This window comes from Saccoglossus kowalevskii, chromosome 18 (assembly GCF_978046115.1).
Source record: "Saccoglossus kowalevskii chromosome 18, keSacKowa6.1, whole genome shotgun sequence".
Lineage (NCBI taxonomy): Eukaryota > Metazoa > Hemichordata > Enteropneusta > Harrimaniidae > Saccoglossus > Saccoglossus kowalevskii.
The window spans coordinates 30,028,826-30,051,928 of record NC_140658.1 but is presented as its reverse complement, the minus strand read 5'-3'; the positions used below and the strand labels follow the sequence as shown (position 1 = coordinate 30,051,928).

Sequence of the window (23,103 nt, the reverse complement as noted above, 5' to 3'; positions counted from 1 at the left end):
TCATGCCTTTTATTTTGGCTACGTTGCACACCGGTAAGAGATCACCGACGCCGACATTGTTACACTGTATCAACGTAATCCCGACGCAACTTTGAACTTTGAATGAACTGTAAATGCTGCCTGCAATCTAGAAAATACTATCGGTTGGAAATAATAAATTTAAGGGATTGTTCAGTTACTCTGGCCTGGGGGGTCGGCAGATTCCATTTTGTCAGCTGTAAATCTCAGTTGACCCACCCCTATCAACAACAACAAAATGGGCGACCCCCTAACATTATATTTTAAAACATGCTGACCCCCCCCCCCCGAAAAACAAAGAAACATTAACAGTTTTGGCTCTGACATGATTACAAAATGTATGATGTGCATTGAAAATATCGTGGTTTGCCGTAATTTTTAGTGTTTGCATTTAATAGACCAGTCACCTTAGGAGGGGAGGGGAAGCATAAAGCCAAAAAACTACTACAGAAAAAGCTGCAGGAAGTAGGGAAATCTATGCTGCTAAAGATAGTAAATAAAAACAAAGCTGTGGAGTACTCACTTGATAAACGCCCTTATAAGATTGGAAAAGAGGATTTGAATCTAGGCGGTTTGAAAACTAATTTGGATTTAATGTATCTTTCATATCTTATAGACCAGGAAAGCTTTACACCTGAAGCACAGTCTGTGCTTATGAAAACAAAGGACACTTTGATTTTTGTATAAATTTGTGTTGGACTTTGGTATTTTACAGAGCAAAATATGCATATTTAAAAGTTAAAAAAACAAAAAAACTATTTATTTATATACATGAATCCATTTAACTTTTTTGATTTGCTGAACAAAAACTGTCACTGCTCTTTGTACTAATTGCTGTGTTTTTCCGTCTCCAGCTACAATTGGATAAATCCAGTAAATATCTTATACAATGGTGACTTCAGACTTTAAATAAAATAATCTGATATCACATGGACTTGGGATGTGTTCAAAACTTAACTGTATAATTGCATGGGGCTCTGCCGCATTGCATAATCTGTTAGTTATTTGTCAACTTCAACCCCAAAATATTCAGCCTAAAACATTTTTTGCATCAACAAATTTATAGGCAATATGGGTAATAGTTGTTATTAAGAACACATTTGTACGATTAACTTTTTAATCTATTATTCTGAAATAAAATTTAAAAAAATATATACATAAGCGCGTGTGTGAATTGTGGAAAACAGGGTGACCCCCCCCATTCGCAAAATCAAAAACAGGGTAACCCCCCTACTAACTTATCCACCCCAAGGCCGAAGTAACTGACCAATCCCTAACAACAGCATACGTCCTAGCAATAAAATAAAATGACTTCTAAGGACTGAATGTTTTTTTGCGAACTTTGTATACGGTGCCCAGTTTTAGTTATAAACCGACGTTAGCTTCACGTTCATGTCCTACCATGGCAACAGCCGAAAACATATTGCTAGTTTTTTTTTAGTGGAGTGGATCGCCAACCGGCTTGTTTTCATTGGCAAAATCGTTCAGTAACATGTTTGGCATATTAGGTGTACATCACATGAACTACTACGATTGAGAGAACTTTATGTATGTTGAATGAGTTTTATAAACCCCGAAGGGCTCTTGGAAGATCCACCCGCAGTAAAATTAGCGATTGCCATGGAGGCGCAACCATCAACATCAAAATCCCAGGAGGTTTCTGCTGGCGACGTTACCCAGTTCCAAATAAAGATCACCAACGCCAAATAAGCAACATTTTAACCGGTAATCAAGATTAATTCAATCCACGGCTAACAAGCAACATCACAAGTGAAGTTGTAGCGTGAAGCTCAGCGACTACTGCTGACAACGTAAGTCATGCTTGCGTGCCTTCACCATTGTATTCAAACGAATCACGTGGTGTGCCGTTCTCTTTCAAACCCGGGATTCGATCAATAGGGGAGTTTCAGTAAAAAAACACATTGCAAATCATGCAAATTCAACATTTTCAAACCAGTATACTAAAACAGAAATGCTCAGCGATGCAAAAGAAGGATAGATGTTACTTTTCATTATACACATCTCTGTTGATACAATCCCTCACATATTCTATTCCCAGTTATACCTGCGTAAATGGATTAGCCTCTTTTGAGGTTGACATTCAGACTAAAATCACGTGACAGGCTGTTAAAATTGGCTGTTGCATACACTTTCGCCGGTCTGGAAAATGTGTTTAGTTAGCTCTCATTCAAGTAACAATGCAGATTTCCCAGTGGGAGTGAAACTATTCGACTCTGCCATTAAAAAATAGGGGTGTTTTGAGCAAAAAAACGAATAACCCTGGAGTGCACACAACACACTGAATTTCGGAACAAATCTTGCATTATTTACAGCAGCAGAATACCACAGAAATATCAGACGAAACATGGAAACACTATATATATGTATTTCGGCCTGAACCCTCTCTATTGCAATTCCAGGAATTACCCCCCATATGTGCAACCATTTCCCACCTTGGTACCACCCAAGCCTGAAAACAAAATCTTAATACCACGCTGAAGCGTTTGGTAATAACGCATCAATGAATGATTATAAGTCAAATAGTGTTTACGCATCAGTATAGCACGTGTTATTTTTCGAATCCATACCTTTGAAAATCCCAAATAACGCAACATTATGTGGGGAATTGAGTTTGGAGAATATTTTTTTTTACAGAGGAATGCCAAAGGTGACTATTACAGTTTTCCTAACTCTTCTTCGAAATATGCCGTAATGGAACTCGAACCCTCTGAAAAGAAAACGATGACGCAATTTCCGCAGCATTTACTATGCTCAGCGTTTTACAAAGCATATTACGATATGATGAATGATTAGGCAAATTAATCATTGTTCCCTCGAACACAGTTCTTACTCTTTGTGAACATGAGCAAGAAAATTGCGTAGTTTCTAATTTTAGACATCTATATACTTTGTCATGGATTGGTCAAAGGTCAAAGTCATTGTCAGTTCAAGAGATGTTTCGATTGAGCAGTAAATAACAATTGTCCCTACTTAGTAGGTAGCAAAAAAAAGAACAGTGGCGAAATACAATCATAATATAATATTAGTATTATTAATATTACAGTGAGTTCACGTATTCATAACTTATCATGTGAGATTACATACTAGTATGTTGATGTGAATTTACATACATTAACTTGAATTACGAAGTGGCATACCCGTGACATGAAGTAAAATACAGTCATATGAATTGCCATACTTTATTCATAGCATGTCCTTATATATTCGTGTTTGTTTCAAATGTATACATTCAAATAGTAACCCAGATATTGTACGGACTGAGAAGCATGTTGCACTTCACTTCAATAAAGAATTATGATGATTGTATTATTGGGCGTATTTCTTCATTCTTTCATCTATTCTTCAAATTAGTGGCATTGTAATGTTTATTTTAATTGTCATAGATACTCCATGTCAGCGTTAGTTGATAAAATTGTTTGGTATATGATGGTCATAAATATTCTGTGTCAGCGTTAGTTGATAAAGATATTCTGTGTCAGTGTTAGTTGATAACATTGATTGGTATATGTTGGTCATTAATATTCTGTGTCAGCGTTAGTTGATAAAATTGTTTGGTATATGCTGGTCATAAATATTCTGTGTCAGCGTTAGTTGATAAAATTGTTTGGTATATGCTGGTCATAAATATTCTGTGTCAGTGTTAGTTGATCAAATTGTTTGGTATATGCTGGTCATAAATTTTCTGTGTCAGTGTTAGTTGATAAAATTGTTTGGTATATGATGGTCATAAATATTCTGTGTCAGTGTTAGTTGATAAAGATATTCTGTGTCAGTGTTAGTTGATAACATTGATTGGTATATGCTGGTCATAAATATTCTGTGTCAGTGTTAGTTGATAAAATTGTTTGGTATATGATGGTCATAAATATTCTGTGTCAGTGTTAGTTGATAAAGATATTCTGTGTCAGTGTTAGTTGATAACATTGATTGGTATATGCTGGTCATAAATATTCTGTGTCAGCGTTAGTTGATAACACTGATTGGTATATGCTGGTCATAGATATTCTGTGTCAGTGTTAGTTGATAACATTGATTGGTATATGCTGGTCATAAATATTCTGTGTCAGCGTTAGTTGATAACATTGATTGGTATATGCTGGTCATAGATATTCTGTGTCAGCGTTAGTTGATAAAATTGTTTAGTATATGCTGGTCATAAATATTCTGTGTCAGCGTTAGTTGATAAAATTGTTTGGTATATGCTGGTCATAAATATTCTGTGTCAGTGTTAGTTGATAAAATTGTTTGGTATATGCTGGTCATAAATATTCTGTGTCAGTGTTAGTTGATAAAATTGTTTGGTATATGATGGTCATAAATATTCTGTGTCAGTGTTAGTTGATAAAGATATTTTGTACACTGAAAAATTGTTTTATGAAAACCTTTATACCTCGAAACCTACTGTACCGATTGATAATTGTTTTTCAGTCCTATCCCCCAGTTTGTCTGAAATTCAAAAAGAACAGTGCAATGGTGAGATCACTTATACAGAAATTCTATCAGTTTTGAAAAAAATGGAAAATAATAAGACACCAGGTAGTGATGGATTTCCTTGTGAATTTTATAAGTTTTTCTGGAACGATATTCATTATTTCCTAGTAAAGTCTATTAATTATTCATTGTCTCTTGGTTACATGTCGATTACACAAAAACAAGGTGTTATCACTTTAATTCCTAAGAAAGATAAGGACAAATCCATTCTAAAAAATTGGCGTCCGATCTCATTATTGAATACAGATTACAAGCTGGCTTCAGGCTGTATAGCCGAGAGACTTAAAACGATTCTTCCGGATATTATTAGTGATTCTCAAACTGGATATATTAAAGATAGGTTCATTGGTGAAAATACTCGTTACTTGTATGACGTGTTGCAGTACACTGAGCTTAACAAAATTCCTGGTCTGTTGTTATTGTTGGATTTCGAAAAAGCTTTTGACTCTATTGAATGGAGCTACATTGATGAGGTTCTCTTAAAATTTAATTTTGGTGCTTCTTTGAGGAGTTGGGTTAAATGTCTTTACAAGGATTCTGTCTCATGTGTTATAAATAACGGACATGCAAGTGAAATGTTTAAAGTATCCCGGGGTGTTAGGCAGGGAGACCCCTTGTCTCCATACATTTTTATTATTGCAGTCGAATTTCTGGCCCAGGCTTTGAAAAACAATCGTGATATTAAAGGAATAAAGATTGATAATAAAACATTATTATTAAGTCAGTATGCAGATGACACATTTTTAACATTAGATGGTTCAGAATCCTCTCTACGTACTGTCTTCCAGGTACTGAAGAATTTTGCTTTAGTTTCAGGCTTGAAATTGAATGTAGGCAAGACAAAGGCTGTTTGGTTTGGGTCAAAAAAGGGATGCAGTGACAGAATATGCCCCACATTTAATTTAATATGGTTAGAAAATAATTTTGAATTATTGGGACTGATCTTCGACCTTAATTTAGAAAACATGGTAGTCTTAAATTATGAAGATAAATTGAGAAAAATTTCTTCCTTGTTTGCTTCATGGGGCTGTAGACCACTATCTCTTTTGGGTAAAGTTACAATTGTTAAAAATCTTGCAATCTCACAACTAATCCATTTATTTTCCTCCTTGCCATCCCCTCCTAGTGCACTTATGAATCGTCTTAATGCAATTATTAATCAATTTATTTGGAGTGGTAGGCGAGCTAAAATATCCAGGGCTACTCTTAGTCGCGGTGTAGAATATGGTGGTTTAAATTTATCTAATTTAACACTATTTTCCAAGGCGTTAAAATTAACTTGGATTAAAAAGTCCCAAGAAAAAAGTGCTCACCCGTGGAAAATACTTTATTTTAATATTTTTAGGAAAATTGGACATAAGATTTGGGAAGCAGATGCAAATTTTATTAAAAAGTATATTACTTCAATTAAAAATAACTTTTGGTCGGAAATAATGGACATTTGGCATTCTTGTATAAATCATCAAAAATTTAATTATCAAAGTCAGGTTTTGTGGCATAATTCAAATATTGCTATAAAAGATGATTATGTCAACAGGAGGTTGTGGCAGGAAAAGAATATTTGGTATGTAAATGATTTATTAGGAGATGATGGTCATTTTTTAAGTTATGAAAATTTCAAGTGTAAATACGACTGCAATGTTAATTTTTTGGAATTTCAATCTGTGTTAAAAGCTATTCCCAGGTCATGGAAAAAGGAGTTGCAGGAGAATCCTAAGAAATTAAATTCAATTGACAATTATTTTGTCCTTAATGTTAGAGACAAACCTAAACCTCACAAAAAAATGTATTCGGATTTGGTTAGGAAAAATGTACCTCCTTTGGGCTGTCAAAATAAATGGGAAAAACGGCTTGAAATTCGAATTCCGGACGAAGATTGGAAACCCATTTTTAAACTACCATTTCTCTGTACATTTGATTCCAGGCTGCAGGCATTTCATTATAAATTTTTACATAGGGCAATTTACACAAATAACACTTTGTGCTTATGGAAATTAGTTGATAGTACATTGTGCACTTTTTGTAACGCTGATATTGAAACTCTTGAGCATCTTTTTATTACATGTACTATTACTAGAAGATTTTGGGGGAAATGTCAGCAACTCTGGAAAAAATGGACAAACGTTGATATTATATTGTCTGACAGGGATATTTGTTTTGGAATACATGGCAGTTTTTATTGTAATCTTCTCAACCTTTTTATTTTAATCTGTAAACAGCACCTCTATTCTGAATCGAAAAGAGGTTCTGTCCCAAAAGTGGAAGTTGTGGAGAGTATAATGTTAAACACTCGCATTGTAGAGCGACAAATAGCTATCAATAATGGTTCAATGTCTAAATTTAATGAAAAATGGAATAATTTTAATTATGAGTAATTCACTTATTAGCCAGATTTGTCAGCTTATCAATAATGTTCCCCCACTTCCACTTCTTTTAAGCCATCCACTTTTCTTTTTTTTTTTTTAATTTTTTTTTTCTTTTTTTTTTTTGTAAATGTATTTATTTAAAGTAATAAAAAATAGATAAAAAAAAAAAAAAGATATTCTGTGTCAGTGTTAGTTGATAACATTGATTGGTATATGCTGGTCATAAATATTCTGTGTCAGTGTTAGTTGATAAAATTGTTTGGTATATGATGGTCATAAATATTCTGTGTCAGTGTTAGTTGATAAAGATATTCTGTGTCAGTGTTAGTTGATAACATTGATTGGTATATGCTGGTCATAAATATTCTGTGTCAGCGTTAGTTGATAACACTGATTGGTATATGCTGGTCATAGATATTCTGTGTCAGCGTTAGTTGATAACATTGATTGGTATATGCTGGTCATAGATATTCTGTGTCAGCGTTAGTTGATAACATTGTTTGGTATATGCTGGTCATAAATATTCTGTGTCAGTGTTAGTTGATAAAATTGTTTGGTATATGATGGTCATAAATATTCTGTGTCAGCGTTAGTTGATAAAGATATTCTGTGTCAGTGTTAGTTGATAACATTGTTTGGTATATGCTGGTCATAAATATTCTGTGTCAGTGTTAGTTGATAACATTGATTGGTATATGCTGGTCATAAATATTCTGTGTCAGTGTTAGTTGATAAAATTGTTTGGTATATGATGGTCATAAATATTCTGTGTCAGTGTTAGTTGATAAAGATATTCTGTGTCAGTGTTAGTTGATAACATTGATTGGTATATGCTGGTCATAAATATTCTGTGTCAGCGTTAGTTGATAACACTGATTGGTATATGCTGGTCATAGATATTCTGTGTCAGTGTTAGTTGATAACATTGATTGGTATATGCTGGTCATAAATATTCTGTGTCAGCGTTAGTTGATAACATTGATTGGTATATGCTGGTCATAGATATTCTGTGTCAGCGTTAGTTGATAACATTGTTTGGTATATGCTGGTCATAGATATTCTGTGTCAGTGTTAGTTGATAAAATTGTTTGGTATATGATGGTCATAAATATTCTGTGTCAGCGTTAGTTGATAAAGATATTCTGTGTCAGTGTTAGTTGATAACATTGTTTGGTATATGCTGGTCATAAATATTCTGTGTCAGTGTTAGTTGATAAAGATATTATGTGTCAGTGTTAGTTGATAACATTGTTTGGTATATGCTGGTCATAAATATTCTGTGTCAGTGTTAGTTGATAAAATTGTTTGGTATATGATGGTCATAAATATTCTGTGTCAGTGTTAGTTGATAAAATTGTTTGGTATATGATGGTCATAAATATTCTGTGTCAGCGTTAGTTGATAATGATATTCTGTGTCAGTGTTAGTTGATAACATTGTTTGGTATATGCTGGTCATAAATATTCTGTGTCAGTGTTAGTTGATAAAATTGTTTGGTATATGACGGTCATAAATATTCTGTGTCAGCGTTAGTTGATAAAGATATTCTGTGTCAGTGTTAGTTGATAACATTGTTTGGTATATGCTGGTCATAAATATTCTGTGTCAGCGTTAGTTGATAACATTGATTGGTATATGCTGGTCATAAATATTCTGTGTCAGTGTTAGTTGATAAAATTGTTTGGTATATGATGGTCATAAATATTCTGTGTCAGTGTTAGTTGATAAAGATATTCTGTGTCAGTGTTAGTTGATAACATTGATTGGTATATGCTGGTCATAAAAATTCTGTGTCAGTGTTAGTTGATAAAGATATTCTGTGTCAGTGTTAGTTGATAACATTGTTTGGTATATGATGGTCATAAATATTCTGTGTCAGTGTTAGTTGATAAAGATATTATGTGTCAGTGTTAGTTGATAACATTGATTGGTATATGCTGGTCATAAATATTCTGTGTCAGTGTTAGTTGATAAAGATATTATGTGTCAGTGTTAGTTGATAACATTGATTGGTATATGCTGGTCATAGATATTCTGTATCAGCGTTAGTTGATAAAATTGTTTGGTATATGATGGTCATAAATATTCTGTGTCAGCGTTAGTTGATAAAGATATTCTGTGTCAGTGTTAGTTGATAACATTGTTTGGTATATGCTGGTCATAAATATTCTGTGTCAGTGTTAGTTGATAACATTGATTGGTATATGCTGGTCATAAATATTCTGTGTCAGTGTTAGTTGATAAAATTGTTTGGTATATGATGGTCATAAATATTCTGTGTCAGTGTTAGTTGATAAAGATATTCTGTGTCAGTGTTAGTTGATAACATTGATTGGTATATGCTGGTCATAAATATTCTGTGTCAGCGTTAGTTGATAACACTGATTGGTATATGCTGGTCATAGATATTCTGTGTCAGTGTTAGTTGATAACATTGATTGGTATATGCTGGTCATAAATATTCTGTGTCAGCGTTAGTTGATAACATTGATTGGTATATGCTGGTCATAGATATTCTGTGTCAGCGTTAGTTGATAACATTGTTTGGTATATGCTGGTCATAGATATTCTGTGTCAGTGTTAGTTGATAAAATTGTTTGGTATATGATGGTCATAAATATTCTGTGTCAGCGTTAGTTGATAAAGATATTCTGTGTCAGTGTTAGTTGATAACATTGTTTGGTATATGCTGGTCATAAATATTCTGTGTCAGTGTTAGTTGATAAAGATATTATGTGTCAGTGTTAGTTGATAACATTGTTTGGTATATGCTGGTCATAAATATTCTGTGTCAGTGTTAGTTGATAAAATTGTTTGGTATATGATGGTCATAAATATTCTGTGTCAGTGTTAGTTGATAAAATTGTTTGGTATATGATGGTCATAAATATTCTGTGTCAGCGTTAGTTGATAATGATATTCTGTGTCAGTGTTAGTTGATAACATTGTTTGGTATATGCTGGTCATAAATATTCTGTGTCAGTGTTAGTTGATAAAATTGTTTGGTATATGACGGTCATAAATATTCTGTGTCAGCGTTAGTTGATAAAGATATTCTGTGTCAGTGTTAGTTGATAACATTGTTTGGTATATGCTGGTCATAAATATTCTGTGTCAGCGTTAGTTGATAACATTGATTGGTATATGCTGGTCATAAATATTCTGTGTCAGTGTTAGTTGATAAAATTGTTTGGTATATGATGGTCATAAATATTCTGTGTCAGTGTTAGTTGATAAAGATATTATGTGTCAGTGTTAGTTGATAACATTGTTTGGTATATGCTGGTCATAAATATTCTGTGTCAGTGTTAGTTGATAAAATTGTTTGGTATATGATGGTCATAAATATTCTGTGTCAGTGTTAGTTGATAAAGATATTCTGTGTCAGTGTTAGTTGATAACATTGTTTGGTATATGCTGGTCATAAATATTCTGTGTCAGTGTTAGTTGATAAAGATATTCTGTGTCAGTGTTAGTTGATAACATTGATTGGTATATGCTGGTCATAAAAATTCTGTGTCAGTGTTAGTTGATAAAGATATTCTGTGTCAGTGTTAGTTGATAACATTGTTTGGTATATGATGGTCATAAATATTCTGTGTCAGTGTTAGTTGATAAAGATATTATGTGTCAGTGTTAGTTGATAACATTGATTGGTATATGCTGGTCATAAATATTCTGTGTCAGTGTTAGTTGATAAAGATATTATGTGTCAGTGTTAGTTGATAACATTGATTGGTATATGCTGGTCATAGATATTCTGTATCAGCGTTAGTTGATAAAGATATTCTGTGTCAGTGTTAGTTGATAACATTGATTGGTATATGCTGGTCATAGATATTCTGTATCAGCGTTAGTTGATAAAGATATTCTGTGTCAGTGTTAGTTGATAACATTGTTTGGTATATGCTGGTCATAGATATTCTGTGTCAGTGTTAGTTGATAACATTGATTGGTATATGCTGGTCATAGATATTCTGTATCAGCGTTAGTTGATAAAGATATTCTGTGTCAGTGTTAGTTGATAACATTGATTGGTATATGCTGGTCATAAATATTCTGTGTCAGCGTTAGTTGATACAGATATTCTGTGTCAGTGTTAGTTGATAACATTGTTTGGTATATGATGGTCATAGATATTCTGAGAAATGAGTACTAGAGAACCCATAAATTTATCATAAACATAAAACTTCCAGATTGTCACAATCAAGGCATTGATTAGCGTCCTCGGTGTTTCATTGAGTGCCTTCGACGGCGCAGTCGTCACGAATATGGTGTAAACAAAGTGCTTGACGCGGAATGATGACCGGGGCGCTTAAAAACGCGCCTTCCACGCGACGGACGCTGAGCAGCTTCCGCCTCTATGCAAATGTTCGTGCCGCCGCCTTTTGGATAGATGTAATTGGTAATCTCATGTAAATTATAGTCGTCGTTTTTTATTTATTTAAATTAAATACAAACACTCAAAATAAACTCCGCACATTTAGGCAACTCAAAAAAAAACACCTCTTTCGAAAAATATCTGGCAGTTGTAAAAAAATCCATACCACAGATCAGCCATGACAAAACTCAGAATTAGTGCACACACCCTTAAGATTGAGACTGGAAGGCATCAAAATATAAACGTAGCAGAAAGGAAATGCCAAATTGGAACACTCAACAAATTCAGGATGAAGAATATTTCCTTCTTCACTGCCCATGCTACAATAACATCAGAAATGAATTTATCCAAAAAACTGGCAACACAAACATTGATCAAATTTGCTCAATAAAAATTCTAGAAAGCAAAAATGAAAACACATTGATCAAACTTGGTAAATTCATTTATCAGTGCTTTAACTTGAGAGAGGAAAACATGAAACTGTCTCATAATATTTACATTATACATATTTATTTCTGATACTAGTAGTGATTTTATTTTTCTTTCTATTATTTAGCTATTTTAGTAATTACTGTATCCATGGAACTATTATAGTTCCATGCTGTATCTTACTTTCCTTTATCTGATCATTTATCTTTATTGTTTATGTTTTTTTTCTAAAAACATATTTACTTTATTGTAATCCATTCAATACCCTAAAGAGGGTACAATGTCAATAAAGTTTACTTTACTTTACAAAACAAAGCCATACTCATTACTTATCGTGCTTTTCCCTGTCACCTAGACTGGTCTAGACTGTCGGACAATCCTCAGGTCCAATTTTTTAGTATACTAAATCGGCAAACGCCAAAGGCATTTGCAAAAAAACCGCAGGTATTTCAACATATATACTAACAAATTAGGCCCCGGCGAAGACTGTCGACAGTCTACCTGTGACCTTGAACCCCGGTCCTTAAAACGAAGTTGAGGTAGAGAGTTTGTATGGGACAGAAGTTGCATGTCGTAATTAATGCCTTTCTGCCACGTCATTCGTCAGATATCCGTGTACCCTCTCCGTCTTATGTACAGCAGCTGTAAATGTCATAAGGTTCACCTTTACAATATACCAATTAGTGAACAACGTTTACAGTGCATGAATGACTCTGGGGTAGAGAAACTGAACCATATCTTTGAGGTCCGCAGACTTCCTGCATATTTTGTCGAGGTTAAATATAAGTTTGAAAAGTTTGTTTTAGCTCAGGGATTATACAAGACGGTATTCGCAAATACATTCGCCGACAACTCGTCATTCAGGAGTCCCATTTTTAGGGTGTACGTACTGCATTGTCAATTGAAAAGAAGGCTCGCCAACCAAAGAGGAAGTTAATATAATAATCATACTTCCGTGTTCATTTTTACACGTTTTAGACCATGACTAGACAACATCACATTGTTTGGTTTGGACATTCAAGATGTGTGCTAGTGTGAGTGGACGCTACGCTGTCTTCGTCATCTGGTTTGTAGCAACAACTTCCTATCATGCTGGTAAGGTGAGTTTTTTAGGCACATATCTCGAAAAAAACGTCGATAGAATTTATGTAAGTGACTGTTTGTACCGATCGCCCACCTAGCGAACTAGAATAGTCTTTTCTTTTTTCATACTTTGACACAATGAGTATTTTCACATTATACACAACCATTTTATGATCTTTGCATTCAGTATGACCCTAATCTGCCAAAATATCTAACCAGCTAGCTTCTTGGTCAGCCAAGGTTCATTAATTCAGACGTCATTCCACTATTATACCAAAGCAGAATTCCCAATTGTATTCACTTTCGACGAAAACAAATACACGTGTAGTCTGGCGCGATTCCACGGTAAAGTTACATATTATGATGTTCGTAAGACCAAAAAATTGTTTTGTTGCCCTCAGCGGCCGACCTAAAAATATGAAATACCAGGTCGCGTTTTTTATGTTTTTTTTTAATAGGCCCAAATATTAAAAACTCACCCTTGTTTGATCCCCGACCCTTGTTTGATCTCCAGGGTCTCCGGGGAGATAAGTGGCGACTTTGAACCTCAGGTTGATCTGTATTTCTCTAAAAAAAATCCGACCGACCGACCCAATTTTTTTAATTTTCCGACTTGAGGGCAACATAAGTTTTGTTTTGGCCTAATGGAACGCAAAATTGCATGTTTTTACTAGTATGCGTAGATCTTATAGAAGATTTGAATTTGAACTTGTTACAAGAGAGTTGATTGGTCGACATGCCTTAACTGAGGTCAAATATGGCCTTTCCTAACAACATCAAGCGCGTGTTCGTGGGGGGGGGGGGCATAGATGGTCGGAATCAGCGAAACCGTACAAATCGGACGATGACCTACTAGATGACTAACACGTGCATGTTTTTTTGGTGTAGTCAACTACTGAATAGTTCCACGCCATTACGTCACAATAGCTACTTTACTGACTATATACAGACGACTTTAACACCACAAAACACTGATAGTGAAGGGATTAGTACGTCTACGAGATAGTTGATAGTACACTGGTAACTTGTAAAGAAAACAGCATGTATGTACTCTCGGCGCAACAAAGGCATTGCTTCATCTTTATAAATACTAGTAGCTGTAAATTATAATGGAGTTGAATCCACCAGCCAATCAACGAGCACGCTGCATAACGTGCCACCAGCCAATCAACGAGCACGGTGCATAACGTGCCATTTAAAAAAGTTCCGGCATTATTCAATCGGCCAAAAGAAACCTCTCTAGTTTCAATTTTCATGTATTTATAAAGAATAAGGGAATACTTTTGTTCCGCTGAGAGTATGCTATATTCTTATTGTAGATTAACGGAGCCGAGTTTTGTTCTACTGCGCACTCAATCCAAGCTGAACAATTTATTTGCAACTGTGCACCACCACCCAAATTTAGCCTGTCGTCCCCTCCGAACTGTACATGTACAGCAGGTGAGTTTTTTTAGTTAATTGTCCGTGTCAATGAAAACCACATTTCACGAGACTCGAACACTTATACGTCGTTTGACTCACAGGAGCAGAAGAAGCTACCACAAAGGGCTTTGCCACTGAAGACTTGAGAACATTATATTCGAGTACATTTTATGAAGTCACCGCTGTGTCGTCAGGTAAGTGGCATGTATGTCGTTATTGACACGAGCTAACCAGGAGGACGTTTAAGTAACCCCTAATTGTAGCGTGATTGTGACTGCTCACAGAGTATGACTTTAGTTCTTTGTTCGATAACAAGTAGTCTTTACAATATTCATGAAGGGACAGACCAGATACGTGAAATAATGTGCGTTTGTTTCCCTCAGTAGTCCGACATAGCTTGAGTGAAGGCTGTCAACACTTATCGAAATATGTATGGCACTTCTCGCATTGTTTGATGGTTTGAATGAATGCAGTAATTGTTGACACACACAAACGTTGTTTTTGTTTTCAGTATTAGAAACAGAAATAGAAATGTGGTCGACATCGACCGCTCAGATGCCAACAGTGGATTCGTCAACAGCAAAGGTAAGTACGGCAAAGTTCAACCCACATCACTTTATTCGAGACAACAATGTAACAGTGTGTAGTTCATCAGCGCATCACTGATGTGTGAAAAAAAGCAAGTCTGCATTTACGAACACAGAACACCAACATACTGAATGCACTCTTCCAAACAAACCATGTGACATAATTAACACGTCGTGACGGACCTTATAAATGGTATAACCAATAATGAAATGAAAAAAATAATCACTTCAATTCCGTTTAAAGATAACACTCGGACACAATTTATTGTGTAAATTTGTTATGGTTTAAAAGATAATCAGTCCAACAAATATGGTTGGAAAAAATTCATTGATGAAATTTTTTTTGCTGGCTTTCTGAATTCAATTATGAAGACAATATTGAACTAAAAATAATAATACACAAAACCCAAAATAGAAGTGTTCTGATATAACTCTTCGTATTTTAGAACAATGTAAGTAATAGCATATGTCATGCTCCAAGAAACCGACCAAGCAAAACAATGACGTGTACCTGTACAACACCTCCACTGAAATTTGATCTTCTGCATCCGTCAATGCTGAAATATACAACTACAGGTTAGTTTTTTTTAGACTTTTTGTATATTTATTTATAAATGTTGTTTTGATCATGCATAAAAGTAATATTTGATGACATGTTGATATGTGGAAAAACAATATTTATTAATATAAACTCTATCTACGGTGATAGGGACGAAGAACACGTGATTCACCAGTTAACGGTCTGTCGGGATATGAACCAATCAACACAGGCACACCAGGGACTGATTATACAAAATCCTTTTCCCAACACAATACAAACACTTATCTAGTGAAATGAAGCCATTTATTGCAATTATACTCAATGCTTCTAATGTTCTGAATACTACTAAACCATTCCAGAGAAACGTGCTATATATCTTACAAATGTATGTGCACTGCAGAATCGTGAACGGAAAAAACACAACCGACAACTGATTACATAATTTGTATTGTGTAGATGGTTAATACATCTTGTGGTTTATATATCAGAATTCCCCGAAACTACAGAAGGTATTGTCACGACGATCGGTATATCTGTTTCTGAGCTTATGGCTGAACTAATCACTTCACAAATATTGTCAGATACCCAGAGCACACCACATGAGACAACTGACAAATCAGCAAGATATTCCACAGAACAAGCTACAACCACTGCCACTACAACAGAAGAAGCTTTCACGACTAGTGCTATATCTACACCAATTGTTTCTGAAATCATAACTAAACTAACCACTTCAAAAATATTGTCAGATACCCAGAGCACGCCATATGAGACAACTGACAAATCAGCAAGATATTCCACAGAACAAGCTACAACCACTGCCACTACAACAGAAGAAGCTTTCACGACTAGTGCTATATCTACACCAATTGTTTCTGAAATCATAACTAAACTAACCACTTCAAAAATATTGTCAGATATCCAGAGCACGCCACATGAGACAACTGACAGATCAGCAAGATATTCCACAGAACAAGCTACAACCACTGCCACTACAACAGAAGAAGCTTTCACGACTAGTGTTGTATCTACACCAATTGTTTCTGAAGTCATAACTAAACTAACCACTTCACAAATATTGTCAGATACCCGGAGCACGCCACATGAGACAACTGACAAATCAGCAAGATATTCCACAGAACAAGCAACAACCACAAACACTACAACGGAAGGTGTCGGCACAACGATCAGTACGTCTACATCAGTTGTTCCTGAAAGCAAAACAGAACAGTCCACAACTGAAATGACCACGTCACAAACATTGTCACCTACCCTTGACACAACAATAATAGGATATACAACACAGATTGATGGCGTGACAAAGCATAAAGGTAAATACAAAATTACCCCTGATGTCAGCAAGTGTCGTATTCAGTTGTTCTCCACTAAATAGCCTTTTTTTAAATGTTATACTTTTATAATTACTCACACATTTAATATTAATTAATATATATTTCATATATCATTTGCGCAAAATACGTTGTCGAGTACAATTGTTTACATCACTACATACCTCACGCACTACAATCTTTCCAGTCTGTCACCCATTTCACTCTAGATCTGTTACATTGACACAATTTCTCATTCAGTTTCCTTGGAGAATATTTCCATCATGAATGAATACACATATTTTAAAGCCGTATAGTAATCGTACTACGTTGTGTTCGATATAGATCCTATGCGTACAAAAACGTGGTTTCTAAAATGTTTATTCACTGACATGGCTATAGAATAAAAATAATTTGTGACAACAATTTCACGTGAAAATACACGTCTATAAATACGTGGCAAACTGCCGTAAACAATGGATGACAATTTTGTGTGTTCTTTAAATGCATTCGATTTTAGTGTCTTCAACAGAACAACACCCAACTTCAAAACTAACACTAGGTGCAAGTGACATGACGTCATTCCGTCAAAGCACCACAAATGCGATCACTGATGACGCCGCATCACGTGTAACCACCACAATGTTTTCATCACACCGTACGTATATAGCGAGCGTGTTTTGATTGTCTTATTTATGTAAAATAAACTGCCTTTCAATACACTTATCTGGTACGTCATATTCTGTTGTAAAACAATTTAAATATTATAATTAGTTCTTGAGAATTATACCAGCCTGTGAGTTGCGATTTATTAAAGCGTGGGTGTCGTCACCTGCGCATGCGTCAGATGGCCATAGCGTGTCAGTGTTTACAAACAAGCGTCTACCCATGAGCCTTTGCGTTTTAGCATGTGTTGTTAGCGTCTCTTTGGACTCGATTTCCGCGCGTGCGCAGGTGACGACCCTCCCTCTTTAATTGACTCTGCTCAAATAAATTCCACTGACTCACACATCGCGATCGGTCATTTACATCGAAACTTCTTCAATTATCAATATTTATCTCTCATCTTCCAACAACAGATCAGACTACAATGTCAGATACTACAAGCCAAGACATGCACACTACTACACCCACGAGATCTACCGAAGAAGTAGAAAAGCCTTCTACAGCGTACAGTGTGACAACTGATGACCGAAAACTATCCACAATAACGTCTAGTACTCCATCAACACAGACTACAATACTTACAACACAGGGTATAATGCTTGACAAAACAATGTTGGGCGTGCAACGGTCAACAAGTATGTAGTAAATATATCTACTTCTTACCCCCCCCCCCCATCTGCGTAAACTGTGTAAAGTATAAACTGATGTAATTTCTGTTTATGTTCATTGTATATATATGATCTCATTGATGAAACATGTAATGTTACATATTTCACTAAATTTTTCTATATTGTGGATTACTGTGTATGTTTTTTTTTCAGTAAATCGTAAACATGCCAATCTTTTTGGAAGTTGAATATGTATGATGCCAGTATCGATGCTCAATCTGATGAAAATCTGATGTAGTGTACGGGCTTTAATTATTTTGGTTATAACCTTATTTTAAATTTATTACTTTTGTTATTAATGCCTTTTATTATTTATTTTGTTATTTTACTTTGATTTTCATTTTGTGATTTGTTTTTAATTCCGCCCTACATACAACTGATCCGACGCCTATGTAAGTCCCGTTCAAATCTCGCGTAAGTAACAGCCAATCACAGCCCCCCTTTTATACAGGCTGTCGGTTGCTTACTTTTTTAGTGTAGCGATACTCTACGGGCAATCTTTCTGTACATTATATTTTGCCCACTTGAATAAACCATTAATAGAAAATTGCTAGTATATTTTTATTTACATTTTTGTCGTTACATTGAATATTGTTTTCACTTCCAACAAATGTGTACACTTCCTGATGCATCTTCGCCAGCCAAGGTTCGTTTATTCAGTCATCGCTTCAATTTTACATCAAACACTGAGCATAATTATCTAGAATGGAAGCAAAAAAATAGTAAATCGTAATGATTAGAACACTGTAAACAGCTATAGTAAACAATGCAAACTGATTTTAAATTGTATAACGGTCACCGGCCCACGGCATCGACGCAGAAAATTGGAGCAAAAAAATATTTCCTGATCAATTGCGATGTGTTTCAAATAAAAAATATTTTATTCCAGTCCAAATCAGCTCAATTACTTTAATAAAGAGTTATTGTATAATGTACAAAATGTTGACACATTTTGATGAATATTTACAACCTACGGCTTCAATACCGTAGACGATTTTGTTCCGATCGTCAACAAAACATCACCCGTCTCCAGGGCAAGTGACTGAAAAAAGACACCGGTGTTCCGTCGGTCGAACCGGTGGAAACAAAATCGTCACTCCCAGAATAACTACGCAAAATAACGATCTAAACTCGAACCATTCGATCCACAATATAAACATTAAAAAATGACTTTCGTTGCATTTGACAATGATAAACTTACCGATAAGCCGTGTTTTTCTCGGTCGCTAACGTCGGTATAATCGGCCATTTTATTTGAGTGTGTTTGCCACCTGACTCCGCCCGGTGACGTCATCATGTGCGCTATGGAAGGAGGTCTGTGATTCGTTGACTAAAATTGTCGACAGTGGGTCTCGTTGAAATCTCGTTACATAGGCATCGGGTTAGATGTATGTAGGGCGGAATTAAAAAAAATCACAAAATGAAAATCAAAGTAAAATAATAAAATAAAAAGACATTAATAACAAAAGTAATAAAAAATAAAATTAAAATAAGTTTATAGCCAAAATAATTAAAGCCCGTACACTACATCAGATTTTAATCAGATTGTATCGATGCTATACATTTACCTTATACACAAAACGATCATGCATGTATGTACATTTTCAATTAGTAGAGTCACTAACGGATACAACGTCACCAGAAATCAAAACTGACAGATCTGATGCAAAGACAATCAAATATACAAAGGCGTTACCTGGACGTATAAACACTCCGGCGACAAGCACAGAAGAAATGGTACCGGTTCAAACCACGACGAAGAAGAAAACGATCAGCACAACACTGCCAACAACGACTCAACCTGACATTATGTCAGAAAATACGATCTTTATCCAAACAAAAGGTGAATACAATCCACATCACCATATATTTATCATTTGTTAAAACTCTCCTATTCTGGTAAAATCGGTAATTATAACAGAATACTATTAATTATTAATCCGCTGGATAAACAGGTTATCTTCATAATACAAATTCTATATTCAAATGCACGTTTGTTATTGATACACATTGTCACATCGATTTAATCACTCTGTTTTAACTTGTCACATTTGCGTCATAAACATTACATATGAATATATTTTTATATCAGTCACAGGGATACCAACAAATAGGAAGCCGAACAACATCTCGACTGCGGGTAAGTTGTTAATTCTCGCATTTTATTCAAAATTGTAAAAAAAACGTAGTTTTCCCGCAAAATTAAATAAAACATGCTCCTTGATTTTCAGAACTTATTGCTACAATTGTTGGAGTGTGTAGTAGCGTGAGTGTGACCGTGATCGTTATATCCATCGTGTACATCAAAATAAAGTAAGTTGTAAATTTTCATTATTTTAATTTTTCCGTGATCATTGTTTATCTCATTTCTTGGCTTGTTATAATCATAATGTTTTATCACATCTACATTTGCAAGTACAATTTCTAAAAAGATTTGAGTTGTATTCTTTCGCAATGAAAGCGAATACAATAAAACTATATATTGTACATAACATAAGACATTGCAACACATATATATTGTTATACTGATTTTATAAATCGACCATTGAACGAATTTTCTCATAACTTTACCATTTACAAATGACTTCTTATTGTCATTACATATAATTCTTTAATACTTATGAAGTATATAAACACGTGAGATACGATACATCCAGTAGTTAACATACATATAAATCTGCTTTTCAAAAACAACAACTAACAAAATCAAAATCAATGAAAAGTCAGAACTCATATACACGTTTATTTATTTTAATCCAATTTAATATCTTGTATACTGTGCTTTTTCAGACGAAGACATCCTGTGGAAAAACAGATGACATCTCAATTTAATTGTAGCGATCCTAATTGGCAAATGAGAAGACGTTCTGAGAACTTTGAATTAGGAAGAAGAAATTCCACACCTGATTCAGTTTACAGCCAATTACCACCTCAGATTCCAAGACCTTCTATGAACTTTCAAAGACAGAGGAGATTTTCAACACCAGATTCTGTTTACAGCAAATTACCAAATCAGATTCCAAGACCTTCTGGTAACTTTGAAAGACAAAGGAAGATTTCAACTCCGAATTCTGTTTACAGCCACATACCAAAACAGATTTCAAGACGTTCCGAGAACTTTCAAAAGGGGAGAAGAAATTCAGCACCGAATTATTTTAACGGAAAAACTAGAAATGAGATTCCAAGACGTTCTGAGAACTTTCGAAAGGGGAGGAAAATTTCAGTGCCGGATTCTGTTTACAGAGAAAGGCCAACCGAGATTCCAAACTACAATGCAAGACGACTTTCCGCCTTTGACATGAGAGCGTTGGTAGTTTACAATCCATTATATATACCGCTCAAAAATGACCATATTAATGTCGACATGGAGGATAGAAACTCTCCGCGCTACAAAAACGATGGACATAACATGATGCTTGACCAACAATACAGATTGTCTCCTCCAACCGAACTCTCGCGTGATCCAGATTATCATCGTGCCAACCAAGTTCAGTATAATCACGCAGGTGGGGGTCATAACCATTCTTCCAATTACAATTATGAATTTTACTCATCGTATCCATCAGTTGCAGAATAAAACTAATATATGATATATATATATATATCCAAGAGTATGGAAATAGTGAAATCCACCAATCTGGATACATGACGTATCAGTCATTAAACACATTACCATTGTTACCTAACGTCACATAATTCTAAAGGCATTTCGCATTGTGTATTTTGAACTTCTGATTACAATTATGAACGTCATGGAATCACATCGTTAACATGGACTGATACAATTTGTTTTAACTGTTATATTGTTACGGGTTTACTAATGGATTGTATTATGTGAGCATTAGTAACTTTAATTTTAAAACCATTTATGCAGTTATGTCAGAATTTTAATAAAAATCTAGATTTGACTGAGTATATTTCACTTTTGAAAAAGACACAATCCAGAGTTTATCTATTCGGATAAACGTTCGCAAAGTTGATCCCATAAACGCACCAACTTCATCGTTATACTTGCAAAGCTGAAATAGTTTCAATATTCCGCTCTTTTAAGCGTTATGGTGATGGGAGTGGTTATATTGACGTTGTTTTATATATTATTTATTGCATACCCACTGAAGTATACTACTCAACTAGAAAAAATAAATTGATTTACAATGTTACGGTCGTGAACAAAATATGTTGCCTTGGTGATATGACGCCGAATATTAGTTATAGCTTTATTATGACTGCCATAAGTGACCTTCGGAACAGTCACTAAGTAGAACCTGTTACTGTGACGCAAAAAAATATTATTCATTTCCCTTCGTACAAGCATGGCAGTTTTTGCAATGTTTCTCCACACTTACCATCCACGTGTCATCGTGTGCAGCTGGTTAATTGTTCTTGTTTTCCATAATACAAATATGGTAAGTGTGTTACTGTGATCACAAGAAAGGAAGGAACGGCAATTTTGCAGTATTAGACACTGATTTGCTAACAAAATAGCTACATTACAAAAAATATTGCTGTAGAATGGAAATGCTACATTGTAATGTAGGTATATTATTATCAAAAGAGTCTATTACTGCAATATTGCCGGCACAATAATAGAGTCGCTATTTGTTTTATCTACTCATGTATACGCTGTAAGAGGAATAACTTTAACGTAACGCCGGTGTCTTTTTAATACATAAATGTTCGCTAATATTCTATATGTAAGAAAGCGTGAGTTTTCTCAGTGGTAAGGATCCGACACAATGTCAGACTGCAGTGGCGGCGGCACGGGGGCCAACAATTGTCAAGAAACCCTTTGTGTATTTGTGTCACAGTTGAAGAGGAATACCTGTCTTGCCCCTCAAACAGCAGAAAATAGCGTTTTAGATGGTCTAGATTTCAAAATGCCCCGGATTCCCCAGTAAGGTCACACCTTCGGCGCGAGGGATGGTTCGTGCCGCCGTCTCTGGACTGCGTAAGTTTATTGTGCTGACTAAACATGTCATTCTTATACGCGTTGTACCATTCGCCTCGCAATAATAGACTCATGACTTTGAAGTCAGCAAAGCTATTTCTACTGGTGTCATTGGATAGAAGTGTCCCTATCCAGAAACCGTACATATATTATT

At 35.0% G+C, this 23,103-nt stretch overlaps 1 protein-coding gene across 7 annotated transcripts; it reads left to right on the top strand.

The window, feature by feature from the left end:
• Positions 1–12,388: 12,388 nt before the first annotated feature.
• On the top strand, positions 12,389–22,161 carry LOC102808765 (uncharacterized). Of its 7 annotated transcripts, XM_085492904.1 has the most exons (12): positions 12,389–12,451; positions 12,685–12,806; positions 14,109–14,229; positions 14,313–14,405; positions 14,723–14,796; positions 15,245–15,374; positions 15,828–16,670; positions 17,747–17,968; positions 19,614–19,844; positions 20,094–20,141; positions 20,233–20,314; positions 20,792–22,161. In XM_085492904.1, exons 2-12 carry the CDS (start codon positions 12,729–12,731, stop codon positions 21,576–21,578), a joined length of 2,709 nt encoding a protein of 902 aa, XP_085349030.1. In that variant the 5' UTR covers positions 12,389–12,451; positions 12,685–12,728; the 3' UTR covers positions 21,579–22,161. The 7 variants fall into 7 exon arrangements, with proteins under 7 accessions (XP_085349030.1, XP_085349034.1, XP_085349033.1 ...); XM_085492908.1 differs by lacking the exon at positions 12,389–12,451 and having other exon boundaries at positions 12,521–12,806; positions 16,425–16,670; XM_085492907.1 differs by lacking the exon at positions 12,389–12,451 and having other exon boundaries at positions 12,521–12,806; positions 16,257–16,670.
• Positions 22,162–23,103: the final 942 nt, after the last annotated feature.